Source organism: Ptychodera flava, chromosome 11 (assembly GCF_041260155.1).
Source record: "Ptychodera flava strain L36383 chromosome 11, AS_Pfla_20210202, whole genome shotgun sequence".
NCBI classification, from domain to species: Eukaryota; Metazoa; Hemichordata; class Enteropneusta; family Ptychoderidae; genus Ptychodera; species Ptychodera flava.
In genome coordinates, this window is record NC_091938.1 from 3,580,665 (window position 1) to 3,603,603 (window position 22,939).

Below are 22,939 nucleotides of genomic sequence, written 5' to 3' on the forward strand. Positions count from 1 at the left end.
CTCTTTGTATATCAACATTACGTAAACAGTAAACACAGAGTCCAGACATTTATTGTGATTTTCAGCTTACATGGACTTCTATGTAAACGAAAAGTGGGCATCTGTGAATAAAGCGCGAAATTACATAATTTTTCATGTGAGCGATCATTTTCTGCATTCCGAAAATACTGCAAAACAATTATTCATTTTTGTTAAATTTCGCTATCTTCAACGATAACGCTGAATTACATCCCTGCGAAATTTATATAACTATCATGGATTCAATTGTTTTACACACAAATCAGTGAATTGGAATCGAAGCTCAGTTGGCGTAAACTATTTTCTTTTGTTTTCTTAAAATCCTTCACTATGATTCTCAGCATCATTCCAGGAATCGGGCAAGCGCATTACCCTCATATCGTATCGATATCTGGAGAGATAAGACAGCTAGTATAGATACACCATTACGTGTGGCTATACCACGTCGCAACATGGCACATCTGATGCTCCTTAGATTTCAATGTTATATTTTGATAAGGTAGTGAACTGCTAAATCATCACTTGACGAATGCATAGTACTTGTATTCATCATGCATCAGTCTCATAAGATGAAACGTCTCAATTTGCATATCAAAGGCACGACTCCATTGGTTTGGCTATTACAGTTATTGGTCAAATATAGTTATATTTGTTCTCAATTAGTTTTAAATGTTAATTTACTTTATAGGCGAATGTATCACTTAGAACACGCAAAGCACTACTGCCGTACAGAATTAAATTCTTTGCATTTCTAAAGTGAGTGCTACAGTCTGTTAATTTGAAAATTATAAACTTTCCAGCGTAAGTACAATTATCAAACATGTTAACTTGTCGCGATTCCATCTGAACATATTGCTATAGAAGAAAGAAACGTGCTTTTAGAAAACAGGACATTTTTAAATCAACACATGAGTGTTTACGTCAACGTTAACCGATCATACTGTCAAAAAATCGGCGTAGGTTCGTCATACGTTGTGTCACGGTAATATACACAGTTTCGTAGACACACAAACACCGCATGCAAGACACGGGGTTATAATGCATTATTTGTCGTAACACAAGCGTAAAAATGATTTATTGATAGACTTCAGATTACGTATACCGTTGATAAAAAAGCAATATACATTAGTATTTAGTTGTATCTTTCATTCAGAATTCCAGTACTTAGGTACTTTCGCCAGTATACAATAATGACAGAAGTATTAAACTTTTATCAACAATATTCATAATCATGAATTTATAACAGGGTCTGTCCTACGACTGTGTGATTTTTTATGAATACTGATCATTATTGAGGATTCGAGTGTAGTTAGGTACTTTTGTAAATAAACCATAATGACAGAAATATTAAATTTTTATTAGCAATATTCTGAATCATAAATTTATGAATAAAATCATTTTAGCACTTTCGTAATGACTTATAATGCCTTGAAACCCTGTGATTCAAGGGCGTTCTAACGCACGAAGCTGTGGGCACTGAAAACTCAGCACATTCTAGTACTTTTCAACCGGTGGAGCTGAAGGTGATGCTGACTGCTGATGAAACTCTGACGTCTGCTCTTTCCCATACATCGGCGGTGGCTGTGCCTCCTGGGCAGGCGGGTATCCTGCTTGAGGTTGTGGTGGGGGATATGCCCCCGACGGTGGCGGATACGCGCCAGCCTGAGGTGGTGGTGGGTATGCTCCTTGCGGGGGTGGGTAGCCACCTCCTGGTGGCGGATATCCCCCTTGCGGCGGCGGGTAAGTACCCGGTTGTGGTGGTGGGTATCCACCCTGGGGTGGTGGGTACCCCGGCTGTGGTTGTGGAGGGTAACCCTGTGGTGGTGGGTATTGATAGACCGGCCCTGGAGGAGGCGGTTGCTGCTGCTGTTGTGTTATGACTACGGTGGTTGCTGCCGCTACAGTTCGAGGCGCGTAACGACGTCTCAGTTCTTCGTTGACCGAAGCAACGAGGCAGGGCATCCTTATGATGTCAACAAGCCATCCAATACCGAATATACCAAATGTAAATGTGTACAGGATACCCCAACAAACACGCTCCAGATAATAGTGATGTAAACCTGTGAATCAATCAAAGTAATTTTATCAGCATGTGAGAATAGCATTTGCATTGATTTGCTATGTTAAAAGAAGAATTGTAATTTTATCTGGGCATTTCAATGTTTTTTCGACTATACACATATTGTTCATTTAGACCAACGACGCATCAACTGCCGATGTTGCTAAAATGTGCCTGTATGCTGTATCTATTACGTCTCCCTAGTTTGGTAATTCTGTAAGGATAGTGCCTTTATTCTTGTCTCTCAGAAACAGTGTAACAACATCACTTCACTCATACAGTCCTTTTCGGCAAATCGTTTTCTGAAAAATTGCCCTGACAGACAGCCTCGATCATCTCTATCTGTAACCCAACCCCCACATGATTGAAAACTTCTTTGAAAATGTCTGACTCCATTTCCGGTCTTCACAGTCCTTGTCGCCTTCACTTGTGAGGTCAATGTTAAAATATGTTGGCCAATCAACATGCACATACAGAAACTTTCATCAAACATACCACGTGATCCCTCTAAAATCTTGGAATCATGACGTAGTACATATTTTAACAAAAATCTGGTAGTTCTAAGATGTTATCAAATCATATAGACATATATTCCATATTTAATCGCATATCCTGTACTTTTTAGAGGTTTGGAATTCAATTTGAATGGAAACTACGATCGGCTACAGTTGTTTCCATTAAGTCGAGTTTCTGTCCTAACTCAAAAATTTTATCATACGATTAAATATGGAATATTTTGATCAGACGGTCAATATCAAACAAACTGCGCAGTCGATTAGAGAGAACGATTATGTTAACCGTTTACCTTATCTCGGGAATTTCACAACCTTTAATGATTTAACAACAGAGAATGGTGATGTTTAATTATTAAAGGTTTTGAAATTTGCTATAGGTTTGGTCGTAACGGTGCTAAAGCCATTCATTGAAATTACACATTCAACATTTGTAATAATTATTTCCTGTGCAAATTTTTCTGAAGTCGAACAAAACTGAAAGAATGTTTTGGTACCGGGAAAATTATGTACAAGATGAATGTGTAACTTTGCATCGTTTGTAAACAGTTGATAAAATCTCTGACATTGAGTAATAATGACAACATTCAGCTATAGTGCACCTAACACTTTTGAGGAATTTGAAAATATGAAGAGCTAATTCTCCCAGTCGTGTTTCAGTCGTGTTCACTTTAATCTTCTGCATAGTTTCTTTGTTTGATTTTACCGGCTAATCAAACCTAGATGTGTCCGAGGTATTTGTATTACTTTCCGGGGTTCAACAACATTTCATTGTTTTCACATTTTCCGAGCCATAGTCAGCTTTTGAGTATCCTTCTAAACACTAGCCTCTTCACAGCAACAGTCTGAGACTTTAGGCCAAATAAAAAAGGTTTGTTTCCGGTAACATTCCTCCCAAAATTAGGGAAGGCAAGAGGAATTTTGGTTTCATTTTGTCGGCTGAGACCCATAAATACGATAACATTTTACAGAATTTAATCGAATCCTTTTGAAAATGTGAAAAAAATGTCTGGGGTCTGTAGTTTTTCTTGGGTAGATCGGGTCAACGGAAAACTTTTTTTTTAAATTTAGTCTTACTACAAGAGGGCTTGGAATGTGTGTTCCTTCGTTATGCTGTCACAGGTATCTTGTCTGTGCGTCAGGCTGCTCAGCGATCCCGGTTTGCGACATATGTGCTGCAGTGATCGCTGCGAGTTTGTTTCATGAGTTCTCGCTTTGCAATGTCAGGGCTGTTCGGCGTATTCCTAACCACCCGTGATTGTGTAACTACTCAGTTTTACCGAAATCATAGTTAATCCCTACAAAATTTCGCCTCACTTTGACCGTGACCAGAACATTATCAGAAGAGTAGGTGACGTCATATCCGGCACACCTTGAGGGTTGTTAGATATTAGTTCTATATATACAGCACTCGTTGTATGTAAAACAAAATTGCAAATGACCTTACAAAGATTTGTTTGTTTGTTTTGATGCCACTGAGAATTCTGTGAAAATGAAAAACAGCAAATACATACCGAGCCAACCAAAGGGTAAAACCAGAATGTAAGCATCGTCTAATCGTTTCTGTGGCGGCCTACGATGTCCATGGTTCAGGTCGTCGATCTCATCATTAATACCAGCCACCAAACATGGCAAACGTATTAAATCACAGAGCCATCCCCAGCCTAGCAAACCCAGCGAAAAGAGGTACGTCAACCCCCAGCCCAAACGTCCCAGGTAAAAATGATGCAATCCCAACCATCCAAAAGGAATACAGAATAAGTAGGATACGATTAGGCTTTTCCTGCCCGCCATTTGTTTAGGTAGTGCCGTCGCAGGCAGGTAGCGAAAGATCCACTGATTACAATATGTCAGCAGCAATATTCAAAGGTTGCTTAAATATCTACCATTTTGCAGTAATCATTAACAGTACGTATGTTTCGTTTATCAATGACCGTGTGGACCTTTATCACTTCAGCTACTGACATGCGATATCAGATATTGTTCAATAAATGGTTGTACAGCGAGCGGATTGTTAAGACTGCCATATATCGCATGACTTGCCGTGCCGAGCTGTGCGTCTGAAAACTTTGTAATCGCACCAACATCCGGGTACGTGAACTGGGTGAAAATCTGTGATGATTATTCTGGTAGCGGGATTTTGTTTGACTTTGTTTTTATCTTACAATATGATTGGCTGAAGGGAAAATGTCTATTGCTTTCACTAAAAGAGGGTGCACGGTGTTGTTGACATACTTGGCAAAAATGACGAAGTGTTGGAACGGGAAACGGCTCAGTGTCAAACCAAATTTAAATTATTATCCGTGGTTGTTATTTTCACATTTCCTGTTAATTAAATGAACTTATTTACAGTGATATTATACGAATTGATTTTGCTGCTCGCCCTGTCTAAATGAAGGAATAGGTCCTATATATCTCTTATTTTTCAAATAGAAATTTATCAGCGTTAAAATTCAACGTAGCACCTATAAGTGCACCATGTTATTCCATGGAAAGTCCTAGACAAGTGTAACCAAATTAGTTTAAGGTATAGCTTATTTAAACATGATTCTCCTAATTAATGTTTGATATTTCCAGGCTTCGACGGTGCTCTTTATATTGCAAGAGACATATAAAGCGCGCTTTGAAATAAATTAATAAATGATACATAAATACATAAACAAATGAAACATATTCCTCTATGGAGCGCGGTCGGGATAACTATTTACATGTGGGGACGCTTTGTGTTCCATGGAACACAAAAGTCGCGTTTTAAAAATTTCTGGAATTCGTTCCAAACTGATCTCGCCGTGTGTTGGTTGGGAAATTCGGCGATGATATTTGCGCTTCATTCATCACTTTTTTGAGAATGTTATGTGACCACCTATAACTCACAAATGGAAACAAACCAAAGTCGTTCCGATGAGAACGTCGACCACCAAAGGGAGGGTAGCTGCAACGTCGGAAGCGGCAGAAACGGACAGTCATCTGCTCTGGAGAGTGACAGCGGATCCGGAACGTTAACAATGAAAGATGGGGAAAGTGGACGCCGAACGACGCGATACAAGCTAGCAAAGAACGGTATTAAAGACGGATCATCATCTCAAGGCACGTCCAAAAAATCTGAAACATTGTCTGGCCTTGAAAAGGCCATCATGGACGAGAACAACGAACTACGAGAACGGATCATTTCACACCTCATGGAAAATCGTCTGCCACTGACGAATATCCGTCGCCTTGTCAAGACTTATTCGGATAATGACAGTATCAGCGTGTCAACTCGGTACCTTTGTCTTAAAAATTACGACTTAGCTTTGAGAAAATCGGAAAACAACACTTTCAGAAGAAAAATTGACAAATTAGAAAGTGAAATCAAAGAACTAAAAACAACAGTCGCTAAACAAGAGAAGATGCTTCTCGAAGAAAAGAGAAGGCTTGAGAAATTTAGACCTGTAGATATAGAAAGGAGGAAATTAATTCGAGAGAATGAAAAGCTTCAAAGAGAAATAAATGCGATGAAAGGAGAAAAAGCAAACCAACAGGTAAACGTTAAATTGGAGGATTCAATGGAAGGTGGGTACGAGACCATATGGGCGCTCTTCGGTTCTCAATTGTCCTTACAGCACCACAACTAAAAGCTGATACAACACAAAGACATCAATAACTTGATTTGACATTTCTGAAATATTCCAACAGGGACAAAAATGAACACGATACATGTGGGAAACATATTTTATGCGAGTATGGCAGGGATGGGGACTCATCCTCAATTTCGTATTCATGATAGATCAATCTACAAAACACAAACTCTAAACTGGGGGTCTACAGTCTACATTTTGCCCATCGGCGTCAAAACTCACAAACAATTGGTTTTAAAACCGTTGTACATAAGCGTTAACTTCCTATACCGTTGGACCCCGGGGGCTATGACCCTTCTAATCCTCAATCACAAATTCTACCGATTATAAAACAAGCAGTCAGCCACGCAATAAATATCATCTAAAATACATTTTCGTGCAAAAATCATTGCCAAACATCCGCCAAATGTTTCTTAGAGTTATTTTTTTGTCCATGCTGTCATCGGAGATGAAGCGAGCTGGTCATTACATTGAGATGTGCTAGTGCGATTTCTTACTTATAAACGATTCATTCAATATTTTGTCATTTCAATTGAAGAATTATCTACCTTCACATAAATATATACTTTGTATAAAAATATAACCAACATGTTTAACTTTGCTCCTGTCGTATGAAATTTAGTTCTAAATGTATATTGTCCGTATGGGTCCCATGAGGTCCCGTACGACTTTGTATGAAACGCGTTGCCGCGTACTGCACCCCTCATATAACCTTTCACCCTTACAGACGGAGGACCTGAACTGGAAACAGATGATGTTACGGCGATGTATGCTGCTGGAGCTGAGCCGTGTTCACAGCAATGCCGAGGCAGAGAAGTTATCCAAGGAGAACAAGAGTCTGAAACGATCCATTTCGAGTTTGAGATCTGACCTTCAACGTGTGACAATTCTTTGTCAAGAGATGGAAATAGTAGTTTTGGAACGTCATAGTTCTGACCTAAAAGATATAATTGAAAAGTATAATCTCAAAATTTTGAAAAAATTTGAATCGATATGTCCCCTTACACCAATTTTAAACGACACTGACGAGGAAAGTAACAGTTCAGAACATTGAATGTAAAATTGTTTTATTTTCATTTATTTCTCAATTACATCCTCGAATCGGGTGAGTTTATGTAACTTAGGATTAACAAATAAAACTTGGCAAGTTTTTGCAGACTGCGTATAGAGATCGAAATTTTCATTTTCACGATAAACGGACATAAAGATGCGATGGAGTAACACAAAACCGAACGAGATATCATCGACTTTGAGTAATTACCGCTGGAAACTTGAACATATTGTTTTAAGGTAGACTCCGCCTTAATTCTTCTCTGGTCTATTGCTTGTGGGGCTCATTTTGAAAATCTTAGAATAAGTAAGCTTTTGAACGTCTTACCTTGTAAAAAATCAAAAATGTAAGATTTTTCCTCATAGACCTAACACAAGAATGGCAGTTTTGAATTCTAGATATCGGTTAATTTATAGTAATTGTTTCTATAGTATCAAAATTGTACTGTGACACCCACCCTCCCGATTTTTATTGTTAATTTTAAAAAAATTGGTTAAAATTTGGTCGAGGAAAAGTTGAACAATAGCTTATGGTTGTCAGTTTCATTTACTTTTATTTGACAAGATTTATCCAAAGTAAAACGCAAAAAAGGTAGGATTGGGTGACCGAAACGAGTACAAATCACCCTATACAAATTTAGTGCCTCATAACACGCTACACAACGAGCAAAGAAAAAAAACTGATGTAAAGTATACAACAATTAAATTATAAAAAAAATAAAATGAGAAAAACCTTGCCTACATGTATACATGACTATATTCACTACAAAAGCAACAGATGTGTTTTTAGGATCAAATGAACTTTAAATTATTCCAATACCATTTTTTTGCCGTACCCGGTTAAATGCAAGCGTTGAATTTATAGTCCATAATGTCCTGGACAAATTATTCCATGAAGTGGCTATGCGATTTAAATAGAGGTGGCTGTAAGGAAGAGTGTTAAAGGGATTTAATCTCAGGGTATTTGGATAAGCTCTGGAATGGGTGTAAATGTTAGAAGATGAAAACTCAACAAATTTTTGTATGTTCATAGAATATAGCCCAGTATTAAAGGCCAGAGAAAAAAATCTTGTTCATCGGATTTCTTGGACCAAGTTCAGGAGCAGCGAGCGATTTTTTTTTACTTTTTAGGCTCGACAAAACGGAGAAATTTCAGCCAAAAATTGACCCAATTTGTGTCGTGATTTGCAAAATTTAAACGTCACGACAACGTATTGACAGAGCTCAGTGCAATCTACACATCGGAAGTCTCATTCAGCATGTTCAGAATCCCACATGCCTGCGAAAACGGCGAAAACCCGACGAAGTGTAGGGCGCCGCCAGCGGCAGTACTGAAGTATTTGCAATGCAGAAGTATGAATTTGCCGAAATCAAAAAAATTCCAAATCGAGCAAAATAGAAGCGGCGATTCCGATGAACAATTTATTTTTTCTTTCAGGCCTAATACATTTAAGAAAGATCTGAATTTTGAAGTACATACTCCCTTGATGAAGACTAGGTGACACTGCTTAATGTTGTTGAAAAAAAGTATCCTCTTTCATTACCAGTGTATCACAAAGTTTTTACCTCATGACTTAGAGTTGTGAAAAATGCATTGCCTTCCCATACTCTGGACTTGACTAAAACCACGAAAGTGTAACTCGGATAGCTTGTAGAACAAATGAAATTGTAGTTCATGATTTCTGAAGATAAAATATTATGTAGATATGCACCAAACTAAGGTTTACATACTAAAACAGTCAGGATGAACTTGATTATTGAGGCTGCCAACCATGAATAGTTGCAAATTCTTTATGTATTTGACTATGCTATTTAATACTTTTAATTCACTCTTTTTGAAAAACGTCCACTCATTTACCTTTTCCTTTCATAGTCACTTATGTTCATCAAAATGTGTCATAGACTCATTTATATAACACGCCACATGCTCATTCCGTGTTGTGATTTGCCAAAATACATCACATGATAAGAAAAGAGATACGTCCAGTCCCCACTGAATCGAAAAAAGTGACGTCAGAGGGTATTTTTGAAAGACTAGTTCCCAAGGGAAATAGTTTTTGCCCTAATTAGGAAAAGTGCCCTGTCACATGACTATACACCTAGCATTTCATAGGTCTGTAGCTTTGAAAAAATGGCAAGCAACTAGAACATGATGAGTGCCCGAGATGAGCGACGAGCCTCTCTCTAAAACAGCACGATTTTGCACTCCAACAGCACAGAAACTTGAACAGCTCATCGACAAAAAAGATTCAAGTGCAACCAAGGATGTTGCTTGTTATGGTCAGGATATTTTGTGAAGAAATCGGTACTACTGTTACTGCTGTGGACAAATCACCAAGTGAACTTGTCAGAACGGATTGTTCCAAAGCACAATATCAAAACATTAGAAACTATGACATAAAACAAAATGAGCATACAGTGTATAGCATGTTATAAAACACCTATATTCTGGTCTTTTTGGGGGCTATAGCACCTTTTCAATACCCCTCATGGCCGTGAGTAACCAGAAACAAATCGTTATACTGATAGCCATGCGTTTCTGGTAATGCAGAGTTCCTCAAGGGGTAATAAATGGGTGCCATAGCCCTCATGACCAGGTAATAGGTATTTAGTATGCCATTCAGATTGGAAGGGTAAGATTAGAGTAGCAAGCTTTTACTATTGTTTCTATTCCTGCAGTACAACACACCATATACATGTTTTCTTCAAATTTGGATCATGAAAAGGATAATACCAGCCACAAAATAAGATTATCATTTACACAAAAAGTTCAGGCAGGTATATCCCACCAGCCTCTCATGGACATCAAAAGGTTTCAAACAGTATATTCAAGATGTACTGGACTCCTGACAGAATCTGTGTTTAATTCTAATTCAAGTTTACAAAGTTTCAGCTATCAGTGAGTGTACAGGTACTGTAAAGAAACTCTAAAAATCTGAACTTCAAGCTGCTGGGAAATAACTACACATGTTACAAAGTACTAAAACTTGCATAGAAACAATATTTGTTTAAAACCTATGCAAATCAATCGCTTAATTGTCTTTTGATACATTTGATAATTCTTAATCATTGAGTCAAATCAAGGCAATTCACTTAGCACATGGTATTAACAGATTTCATGAACCATAAAATTCTTGTATCTGGAAAGCTACAGAATGAACCACAAAGTTAAGGAATATATGTAGGGAAGAAAAAGCAACAAGAAAAGTCATTCCATGTCAATCGCAGCCTGTCCCTTTTGATTTTGGCTCAAAACGCTAAGTTCTCACTGCTTGGAAACACTTTCTGGCAAGATTCTTACAAATACTAGTTTGTTATTCCTTCAACAAAATACCAAATTTACAGTATTTAAAAACTAGAGGGGATTACCTAGCTGAATTCAACTTAATTGTGTTTGATTATAAAGTGTCATCAATGGATGGCTGTTTAACTTGAGGTATATGCATTTTTATCCGTTTTACACAATGCCATATGCAAACTTGCTTGTTTGACCTTGACATACTCTCATGGTGGTTTAAAAATACTTGAGCCATTTTCAGACAAGAAAATCCCACCAATGTTTTATCAGCACTTTACGATTGTACATACACATATTTACCAACCAATACATTAAAGTCAACACTCTGTGCAAGAAATGGTCTCTTTAAGGTGGAATGCGCCTCAGGGAGATATATTCTGACACTTAAACCTTTACATGTTCGTTTGATCTACCAATTGTATGGGCTCATTTTGAAGCTTGTGGAGTAAAGAAAGTGTTTACTAACTTAGTTTTGTGAAAATCAGGAATTTATGTTTCCCCATTGAGATACCACAGGGATGGCAGCCATTTTGAATTTCAAACATCAGTGAATGTTGGGTAATTTGTTTTTCTAGAACCAAACTTTGCTCGGTGACCCCAAAGTTTTATTCTTGATTTCCAAAGACATTGGTTGAAAGTTTGCTTGAGGAAAGTTTGAGAAAAAGTTTAAGTCTTTCATTTTCAAGGCGAGAACTACCTTAAGGCTTTTTAGCTTATTTCAAGTTACTAAAGTGTCATTAAACAAGCATGTATGGAGAAAGCACTAGCAATGTTTTATCAGCACAATAAAAAATTCGAAATAATGTTTTTTTCATTTCGGTCTTACAGTGATTGGAATTACAAAAAATACCACATTTCAACATGTACAACTGTCTGAATGGCTGAGAACTGAAACACAGGAAATGACAATCCCATGGCGTACAAAACTTGTGTGTTTCTTGTCAAATTTAGATCTGTGCACGTATTTGAAGAATTGAATCTGTGAGTTATCACAAATAATACATTGACAGCACTTTTTCAAAGTTCAGGCTTATTACCACTGGTTGTGACTTTCATCTTATTTATTTTATCTGGTGCATTAGAGATATGAGTAAACCCACTGAGTATATGGCACTCCTTAATCACAATCAACAAATGTTACAGCAGTCTTGCAGTTAAAGCTGCATGCATTATATACACATTTGATTACACATCACTCACTGGTCAAAAAGACCAGGGGATTGGCACTATGTTCTGGGCCACCAGAATGCTACTTTATCAGTCAGAGCAAAATGTTTGGTGGTCGTGGACCTGAGATAATTATATTTTGCCAAGCCCTGATTTGTCCAGTAATTCTTAATAAGCAAAAGTGTAAGAATGGATTTGTGAAAACGGAGTTATAAAAATACCAGAAATATGTGTAGAAAGTTACAGAAGCTTTAAAACAAGAATTAATAGCATTATGAGACTATTGTCAATCGAATCTTACAGTTTTTCAGATATGTAAAAAATAAACAGCTTTGCACACGTAACACTGGGATCATATTTTCCAAACGTTTCCTGATCATGAGCTGGTTGACATTCAATACCATAACTTGAGTAGTAAGTAAGGCAATTCAGAAAAAAGACAAACAGAGTTAAGATTTGAAAAAATGCAGGTAACATACACTCTCAGCTAACTGTGTGAAAAATAGAGTTGACTTAAAAATTAAAGTAGCTGATAGAAAATATTGCATCTGTTAATATCCCTGAAGTCCGTTATAAACTTTGTGTTCTGGCTCCTGTTTTAACAGTTTGATGAGGCCTGTAAAGAAATAATAAAACAAATAAATCTCATTACAAAATATCATGTGGGTGCAATGCAGTGAAACTAATGTTATATGTACATATTTGAACAAAATGAAATTGCTTTAATTCTTACAGTATGCAGTACCTGATGTTATTCATCAACAAGTTAGAACTTGTTGTATCTCAGTGATTTGTCTCATATAAACATTAAAACCAAGCATTACAGTACTCAGAACAATTTGCAAACCACAACGTAATGACAAAATTGAAAATAAGTATCAATCAATAATATTTGCAAAGCTTTTTTTAATTTATGGTTATATGGGATAATAGATCTGGGCTCCTAAACTGATTGTAATATGGAGAAATGCAGCAGCTATGTTCATCTTTTTCTCCTAGGGGAAGGGTGAGGTGGAAGGCTATTGTCTACAACTGAGGGGACTGGGGAGGGGTTACAGTCTACAATTGAGGGGGCTGGGGAAGGGTTACAGTCTACAACTACCACATTATATTAGTTGATATTATCTGCATTTTTTATGAACTTGCAGGTCAAATCATATTAAGCACGTTCCATTTGATTTTGTGGTCACATGTTCAGTGCAAATCTTGATATAGATGTTTGTTTTCGACACATCTATAATATGCAGATTATAGGCAGGTGGTTTGAACTAGCAACAGAGAAATGCAACACACTTAATTCTACATGTACAATTTCCCTGTTTTCATGTATGGACAAGATAAGCTGGTTAGTATCTATACTACAGGGTCAATTTCGATAGGTTCTCAAGTGAAAAACCTGAGACTGTTCACTTTTTGTTCCATGTGTGACTTCAATTAATATCTTTGTGTTTACAGATCAATCATGTCATGATAATTGCAAACAATTTTGAAAATATGTGTATGTTATACTGAATGAGATTTTGTTTAAATGCTTACCTTCTTTGTCTTCTTCGCTAAATTGAACTTTTGGGAAATCCACATCAAATGTTATATAAAGCGTGCCTTTCATATTGTTGTTTTCATAATTTGGCATGCCTTCGTTCTTCTTGCGTATTCTAGCACCGGGCCATGTGACTTTGTCTCTCTGTATGTGCACCTGTGAAGAAATGGTAACAATGTCATCTTGCTCATACGGTAATTTCCAGAAATTTGAATGGATATTAACCTCATACCCCTAATGGCATGTAAACAGGACGAGAATGCTCATTGAGAAAGACAAAGTTGGCTAAAGTATTGTAGTAAAACTGAGTTTTGTTACCAAATGCCATGTTCTTGAGCCTAGTATAACTACTGAAAACATAAGGGTTGGGTCACACCGCTTTGGTAAAGCATTCAAGCTGTTAACCCTTGAGAGCTGCAATTTTTCCCACCAAAATTTTCGTGCAACATTTTACCAATTTTTATGAATTTTTTTATAATTTTTTTGATTATTTTTGACCAAGTAGATATTACAATTCATTTGCTGCTGTTCTTTATCAAAATTTTGGCAAAAATCTGAAAAAATTTGACTTCGGTGTATTATATAATAGTGATTGACTTTGGCACTCTAAACTTGATATCATGTGTACTCTGACATGTCTATTGGGAGAGCAAAGTCAGACCATGGTTGCGAATGGATGATAATCAGGCTTGTTGAAATTGAAATTTTGTAACATCTGTTAGCACTTTCTTGCAAAAGCAAAATTACAAACCTGAGTAGAGCTGGTACCTCTGCAATACATATACCTATATCTGGGCAGATGCCCAAAGATAAACATTTTATCCATTCACTCTGTTACTACAAATATAAAGTTTGTACTTTTAACACTTGTTGAGTCAGTGCAGGTTAGTCATTTGAAACCTCACTGAAAGACATAGCAATGCAGTGCTCCTCGTAGAAAATGTGTACAGTTGTTGTGTCAGTGCATGCATGCCATTTTAAATCCTGATGAAACACACTACAAGACACCCGTCTTCTTTAGAAATAGATGCAACATATTTCAACTAAACAGGGTAACAGTTAACACACTTGTAAAGGATATTAACGGCAGTGGAAATTGATTAACACCTGACATACCTTGTGGCCATCTAAATGTTGTATATCCATTTCAAATCCAACTAAAGCGTCTCTTAATGAGATTGTAACATTGGTGTACAAGTCATCCCCTCTCCTTTCAAACCTTGGATGTCTAAAAGATTCAAAACATAAAAAGTTGGTCACTTATTTTTAGTCAAAATAAAACAAGATGAGCTTTTACAGGCCATTCCTTTGTCAGCTTGTGTTACTGATCCATAATTTGAAAGCAACACTCACTTCATAACACACTCACATTGTGTACACACTTGCCCTCCAATAATATATTTGTCTCATAACAATACAGAACATCCAAACCATGAGCAGACATGTCTGACGATGAAATTAACCCTACTTTGAAAAAGTGAAGTACAATACTTACTTTTCTTGAACTATTGTAAATCTAAGATCCCCAGTTCACCATCTATATGTGGCTCTCCTGTCAACAGAAATGAAACAACCATGATTCATGCATCACTGTGTGTTCTTTGCCACAAAAAAATTGAGTTTTAGGCAATATTGTGTACTCTTACAAGTATCAGCTGTACCCAATCTCTGTACAGAGATAGAGCGGTGTGGATAACTATCACCTAGCTAGGGAGTCTCAGCAGTAGCCACACTAATCTCTGCCACAGGCGATGGTTTTCACCCACTTTTTGGGTAATACGTGTTTTCCATGATGTACATTTTCTGTCTTTTTTATATTTAATACTTTGAACCAAAAAATTAGATAAATGAAGAATACACCAATTTCAATATCGATCCTCAATTCTGTCAACACTGTATGCCCCAACAGCTGCCAGCTTTGTAGATGCGATTGTCAAAGTAAAATAATAGCAGATTATGTATTATTTTCACCAGTGTATATGTTTATTTTTACCAGTGTACGGAAAGTGCAATCTCTAGCTGGATAGCTCCTATCAAAATCTGAGATGTCTGCCACATTTATTGAGCCAGTCGGGCGCAAGCAGGACTGAAGTCCCAGTTTGGAATATTTAAATCTGCCTGCAGCAGAGATTGGTGGGGGCTCATGGTCGATGACTCGGAGACCCTCTAGCTTGGTTAGAATTATCCACGCCGCACCGCTACCACATCACGCTCCAATCTCTGTGTGGAGATTGAGCTGTACCCGCTGTGGTCAACTTATCCGAGCAGTTGTTGTTCAAGGCTGGCCATTTCAACAGTGATGTTGCAAAGTTGCCGATGTTTTTGTAGAATATTAGGTACATAGAATACTGCCTGTATAAACCTGGTGACATTTGTTGTCCAATCATTGGGTGGCTTTCATATGCTGATGGAACCAAGGTCATATGACTGGAGAACCCTGGTAGAATTTACCAAGGTACCATCCTGAACAAAAACACTGGTTCAGTTTACTATTAACACAAACTCTTGATGACTAAATTTAAGAGCAACAGGCAACATTGTACATGAATCAGTGTTTCACAGACTTTGTTGTACAGTCTTGTTGTGAAATTGTCATTTGGTACTTGTGAATACTGTAACACCTTATGTACCAGGAAAAAAACAACTTACCCTCCGCTATAATGGATAAACATGGCCATCTCTCATGCCTGGTTCAATTTCTATTTCTAGTAACTTTTCTTCATTTACTAATCTGGAAAATAACAGGAACTGATTTCAACAAATGGGTGGGATAGACTTATACGTCAATTATGGAATTTTTCCTCAGTTATTTGTGATTTTCTATTATTTGTCATTTTCTATTAGAAGTCTCTTTCTGTTTAATCAACCTGTGTTTGCTTCAGATTAAGGAGACAAAGGCTATCCCTGGGCATACAATATGTGTGTGTAGAAAATAAAGAAACCAAATATATGTTGACTTATAAGTATACAGAGATATAGCTTTCAAAGGACATACTTCATGAACAAGTAATTAGCTTCAACTTTTTTAGCGATGATTCTAGGAGTGAGGTTAGCACACAACAGAAATCATCTGAGCAAAATTTCATTCATGGCTGTTTGCTCAACTATTTTACTCTTTAATATGCGCAGGTGATTTTTCATGAGTATTTTTTGTGCTATAAAGGAACACATCCAACGTGTTAGATATTTTCTGCCTCACAAGGCAAATTCCTCACCCTGTGAGCTAGAGAAAGTGATTTTTCTCATGTCTTTACACTAAAGAACGTGTGTGGAAATCACAAGACAGTGCAAAATGACTTCCCGTAACCTGGCCCATAGAATTGCAATCACAGTCGCTTGTGGTTGGTACACAGCGAAGGCCGCTGTACGCATTAGAAAGACAGGCCAATCTATCCTGTCTGCCATGTAAGTTGGCAGCCTTTGCCATGTATCGAACTACAAGTGACTGTGTTTTCAATGCTATGCACTGGCATGTGATCTCCATGCGCTTTAGTGAAACAGACATAAGAAAAACCACTCTCTCCAGTACACACTGTGAGGAATTTTGCTCACGAGGCTAAAATCAATATGTTGCCCTACATCACAAAAAGAAAATCTCATGAAAATCGCCCACACATGAGAGTAAAATGGCTGAGTCTTGAATGAAATTGTGCTCAGCTAATTTCTCATGTGTGTGACAGGCTTGATATCAGTGTCTAATTTGAACAGAGCATATTCTGAAGTTATATCTTGAAGTACATCAGCTCATTTGCACAATGGTATAAATAATTGTTGTACTAGTCAATTTTCACAGCTTTTATAAAACTAAAATTACTTCAAAAAACCGAAGGAAAAAGCAGAAGTAACATTCTTGAAGCTGTCTGGGAAGGTAAGAATATCTGCATTATAGAATAAGTAGTTTACAGATGTCTGTGTGAACGTGGTAGGTTCTTTCATTTCTGCATACACACTCTCATAAATTGGATTAAAATATCAACGATTATGACTTACTTTACATTTGGACATTCATCACAAACATCTCTGGGTGACATTTGAAATCTTCCTGGTCCAAGTTGTACAGTTTGCATTTCTTGATGACAATTACACTTCCTGAAACCAGCTGTCGTCTTGGGAACAGGTTTGTAACGGACAACCTATCACATAATAATATATGTGTCACATGAGTGTCACATGAGCATTGTTACATATGTAATTTGTCTTTTGAAGGAGCTTGTATGGCATAAAAGATGTTAATGGCAACATGTTCATTAGTGTATGGCAAGCCTAAGTGACCACTTTTGTACACATGATGCTTTTCTAAAATGTAAATTTTCAAACATTTAAATGAATGAAAATCAATTATATTAATACTTGATAACAAACACACATTCACAAAACATTTTGTTTGTTTGAAATTTCATGCCTTTTCATCTAAATTTGATTGGGCTAGTTTGTTAATTACAAGAATTCATATTATTGATCCAAAAAATATGACACAACATACTTGTCTCCTACATCTTGTGTCCTGTCTGTGATGTTACTGATTTTGATCATTTTTCCGTCAAAATCACTTTGTCGTTCTTCATAGTGAATTTCCATCATGAATAAGTGCAAGCTGGACGAAAGGATCGGCTGAGAATTTAAATTCCCTATATTAATGTACACAGTGTATGCTAGGATTAGTATTAGATATTCTCAAACAATATGTTGCGACTCAAGCATTGCTGTCGGAAGCTTTCGTACATTTATAATACAGTGAGGGCATCACTTTAACTTTGCCAGCTTCTGATAACTTACCTCCACAAAATCACCAGTATACATCTCTTCTAATGTGACAGGTAAGTCCATCTCAACATCAGCACCACGAGGAATGTCTTGGTTGCGCCCGCCTGAAGAACCAAAATGAAATCCACCAAACCCAAAGTCTCCGAAAAAACTCGAGAACGGATCACCATGACCCATTCCGCCTTCTTTAAGACCTTCTTCTCCATGCCTGTCATAAGTTTTCCTTTTGTCAGCATCTGACAACACCTGGAAGTGATGACAATGGATAATGGGTCCTGAGCTTTTATTTGACAATAATACAAACACACACATGAATATGTTGGTATCCATGTAACTGTATTTTCATGGCAGTCAGAACTGTTTCTAGGAGTTTGTTGAAGATCAATGTTTTTAGGCAAAGTAACATTTCACAGCTATTGCATTAAATTAAGTTGCATGTATATCATCCAATATTTTGGCAAAGTAACATTTCACAGCTATTGTGTTACATTAAGTTGCATGTATAACATCCAATATTTTGGCAAAGTAACATTTCACAGCTATTGTGTTAAATTAAGTTGCATGTATAACATTCAATATTTTGGCAAAGTAACATTTCACACCTATTGTGTTACATTAAGTTGCATGTATAACATCCAATATTTTGGCAAAGTAACATTTCACAGCTATTGTGTTAAATTAAGTTGCATGTATATCATCCAATATTTTGGCAAAGTAACATTTCACAGCTATTGTGTAAATTGAGTTGCATGTATAACATCCAATATTTTGTGAATGAACATGCAATTAAAATTCCATCTCCAACAGTTCAATAACCATCAGAACTCCAATTTTTAAAATTTGGGACTAACACTAAGTCTGTATTTGTTGAATTTGTAAAATATGGCAAGTCAAAGTAATCTTAAGCAGAATGTTGACAAATGTACACGAGTCTGTATTGTCGAATTGGATTCATACTTGATATATTCATATAATAATTTTGTGTCTGAGATCATTATTACTTAGAGGAATTACAGACACTATAATATAAAACTCCAAGAGAGCAGACCACTACTTTGATCAAGAATGCTTCTGTCTCATGTTGAAATTTGCTGTTCAATTTGGTCATACTGGGATAATATTTACAGTAGTACTTCATTTTGTTAAGTACATCCACCCTGTGGTCACCAGGTTTTTTCTCCAAAACTCTTTTAATCAATAAGTGATTATCAAAAGTGATCTATTTTGTGAATATCAAATACTGTACTTTCAAAATGTGACAAAAGTTAACGACAAACATTTGAATTCATTGTAAGAATAATTTATGCAGATCTCTATCATCTACAGTGAACCATCTGCCTTACCATGGAACAATAAAAATAATGAAAATTCAAATCTATATCATATATTCTATATCATATAAAAAACATGAATTTGTACTTGAAGCTAAAATGCAAAAACAGAAACCCATCTGGAACTGTCCCTTTGACAGCTACAGAATAGTCATGAGTTGACAATGACCAGGATTGTTGACATGAAAACAACAATTACACACACACACACACACACACACACACACATATATATATATATATATATATATAGAGAGCCAGAATGGCGTGATGCGCGCCTCAACATTCTACAACAATCGCTGATTGAACGGGATTACCCTCACAACCTCGTCAAAGAACAAATAAATAGAGCGAAATCAATCCCAGGCCGGCTCTCCTTCAGTACAAAAACAAACAGGGAGACTGTCGAATCCCACTAGTCTCGACATATAATCCCCGTCACCCTAACTTGAAATTATCATCATGTCCTCGAACCTCCCAACACTCCATAAGTCATCAAGATGTAAAGAAGCCATCCCTAACATGCCAATTATATCATATCGACGCAATGTCAACCTCAAAGACCTCCTTGTCCGCTCTAATATTAACAACGCCGGTGAATCCAGCCCCGGTTTCACCAAATGTCAATCTACGAGGGGTTGCAACATTTGCAAATATACCCTTAATATATACATCACAGTTCCAAAGCACAGTCAACAAGAAAACATACACAATCAGAAATGCCATCAGCTGCAACAGCAAAAACGTCGTATACCTCCTCACATGCCAACGCTGCCATAAACAATATGTCGGGGAAACTAAACATCTCTCAGACTTCGTTTCAATAACCACCTCTCCTCAGTGCGTCATAAAAAAGATACCCCGGTCGCCATACATTTTAATTCTGATCAACACAGTATCAGTGATGTTTCAATAATTGGCATCATCCAAGTCAATAAACAGGATGACAAACTACGCAAACATTTAGAATCACAATGGATCAAAAAACTTGACACACTGTCTCCAGCTGGCCTAAACATTCGCCAAAATTACATAGCATTACAGCGCCCCCACATACCAGCTTTTGAGTATTTAAAGGAACCTCCCCCTGGACTTCAGCGCGCCAATTTCCAGCTCTCGGCGTAGGTCCAGACAGTTTTGACCGTAGTCACAACCTCGAGGTTAGTCTCTCTCCTTTCATTTATGTACATTTACAGATTTTCAGATACTTGTAACTCCACATTGCTCGTTTTTCTATAAAATTCAACCATTGTAATTTTTAGTCTCTCCTGTCATTCATGTACATTTCCAGATTTTTACAGACTTATAACTCTACATTGCTCGTTTTCCTACGCAATTCAACCATTGTAATTTTCATGTTCGTACTTTTTATTGTAGAAAACACCTGAAGAAGCTCTAAATTTAGAGCGAAACGTTGTGTTTGAGGTATAATAAATACGTTTGGAACCTAACAACCAGGTGTGGTAGTGTGTTTCAACCCAAGTTTCTTCTATAATATATATATATATATATATTATATATAGGTAGGTTAGGTTGTACTCGCTGGTTGAGAAAGTGCTCGATGCGGTCATTCCACAGAGCGATTTGTACTTCAGGGTTGACTGGAGTGACAAAGAACTGAGTTGTAACTCTGAGTTTCTAATAGAGCGCGAAACTCAGAGTTACAACTCAGTTCTTTGTCACTCCAGTCAACCCTGAAGTATATATATATATAATATATATATATTATATATATATATATATATAATATATATATAATATATATATATATATATATATATATATATATATATATATATATATATATATAAGAAAAAAAAAGGTAATTTTTCATTGAAATCGTTTCTGCAGCTCTTTTATGATATTAGGATAGAAATGGCAACATATTTTAGCAAAACAGATGTTATACAGTGGATTAGAATTTACAGCATGAGGCTAATGTCTATGAAAACTAATATTAGGTACATGTATAATTAAGAAAAAAGTGCTGTAGACAACAGCAATTTGTTAAAACACTATATTTTGCTTTTACATTTGTTTTATATAACGTCTTTTGGATGTAAATAAACCGTGAATGAAATATAACCAGTGACTAGGGAATAAAATGCATGTAACCTTTGACTGTATTGTGATGCAAATAAGGTCACAGCTCCAGCCAATCAGTAACAGCCACACTAGCTTTAATGTGTCACTATAAATGCTCTGGCAAATTCGGTAACCATGTTGATATTACCGATGCCCCTGGTTGTTGTTTCAATGAAAAATATCTTAAATGTTAAACACACAACTAGTACAATCACTTTATCATTAAATCTTACCTATGTTATGTGGACATAGCCAATACTTGATAGTAATTCGTGAATCTTTATTGACATTGTGAAAAACATGTGATTTTCAACCTCAGTCATATATACTTTTTTGTTATCTAGAATCAAATTACTTACTTTAAATTAATTTTGCTGGTATTTTTTCCTATTTAAAAGGTGTCTGTGCACTGGAAACTTGTGAATAACAAAAGTAAATTAAAACAATATTTTTCTCATTTCACTTCTTGTTTTCCCATTCAATGTTATTGTATCTGCTTGCCCCGATGTTGAACATGTTATTGAAACAGATAAATTATTTCTTGTGAATTATTTTGAGTTTTCTATTCAACATTTGTGAATTATTCTACATATTGGAATAATACATACCTCATAGGCTGCTCCAAGGTCTTGGAATTTTTCTTGTGCCTCTGGATCGTCTGGGTTTTTGTCCGGATGTAATTCCATGGCAAGCTTTCTGTAAGCCTTCTTTATCTGTTTTGTTGATGCATCTCGCGGAACACCGAGGATTTTGTAAAAGTCTCTCCTGAAGTATGACGTGCCAAAATTTGATAACATTACATTTGTGTTTCACTGTTATACTGTTCAGCAAAAATGATCTTCATAACATTGTTTAAACATTGACACCGCCCCACTATGTTTAACGTCATACCTGATACCAATAACAATTGCTCATGGCAAACACTTTTAATGTCATCATCAATGTCTTCGTTAAGTTTTTCATCTCGTAAAATGTGTTATTTGTCCGAAAATGAAATCCAACTCACTGTTGAAATTCGCCTGGTCAATTAAATCGGTTGCCACTTAAGCTTGATAATTTCTGCTACTTTAATGGCAATCACTTTACAGCACAATGTCTTAGGCTGTCAGATAGAAGCAAACATATCATATCTGGCTGCTGATAGCTGCAAAAGTTCTTCTCTCTATTATTAAAAAATTATATTCCATTTTTTGTAAGTAAAGCAGTCAACTTTACAGCTTCCGCGTTATAAATGTTACACGTGTACTTTCGTACGATAGATTATTGTCGTCTACAACTTTACGTGACACTGTCATTTGTTCATAAATAGCAAACACTGTATGAAATCGTGCAGTAATAGAAATACAGCTAAATAACTGCCTCTTTACAGATATATGTGCGGTTACAAATGTGTGTGCTTACCCAGCCAAAACAGCTAGAGACAGATGAAGAACGAGCAGCCAGATCGTTACCGGCGACGCCATTTTTCAACAGGAAAATATGAAAATTCATGTGTATG

General features: G+C 36.5%; 3 protein-coding genes across 3 annotated transcripts; 1 reads left to right on the forward strand and 2 right to left on the reverse strand.

Annotated features, from left to right (window-relative positions):
• Positions 1-17: 17 nt before the first annotated feature.
• LOC139143287 (TM2 domain-containing protein DDB_G0277895-like) lies at positions 18-4,639 on the reverse strand. The gene is made up of 2 exons (XM_070713485.1): positions 4,104-4,639; positions 18-2,078 (listed from the first exon to the last, which is right to left on the reverse strand). The coding sequence occupies exons 1-2, from the start codon at positions 4,381-4,383 to the stop codon at positions 1,513-1,515; spliced, it is 846 nt and encodes a 281-aa protein (XP_070569586.1). The 5' UTR covers positions 4,384-4,639; the 3' UTR covers positions 18-1,512.
• A 754-nt stretch (positions 4,640-5,393) lies between these two features.
• On the forward strand, positions 5,394-7,326 carry LOC139144598 (uncharacterized). Its single transcript, XM_070715314.1, has 2 exons — positions 5,394-6,141; positions 6,934-7,326. The coding sequence occupies exons 1-2, from the start codon at positions 5,466-5,468 to the stop codon at positions 7,074-7,076; spliced, it is 819 nt and encodes a 272-aa protein (XP_070571415.1). The 5' UTR covers positions 5,394-5,465; the 3' UTR covers positions 7,077-7,326.
• Positions 7,327-10,710: 3,384 nt separating this feature from the next.
• LOC139143291 (dnaJ homolog subfamily B member 11-like) lies at positions 10,711-22,931 on the reverse strand. The gene is given in 10 exon segments (XM_070713516.1): positions 10,711-12,337; positions 13,258-13,417; positions 14,378-14,489; positions 14,757-14,790; positions 14,793-14,828; positions 15,925-15,992; positions 17,252-17,394; positions 18,038-18,271; positions 22,050-22,206; positions 22,843-22,931. Coding segments are annotated over 10 exon segments (1,071 nt in total). The 5' UTR covers positions 22,905-22,931; the 3' UTR covers positions 10,711-12,272.
• Positions 22,932-22,939: the final 8 nt, after the last annotated feature.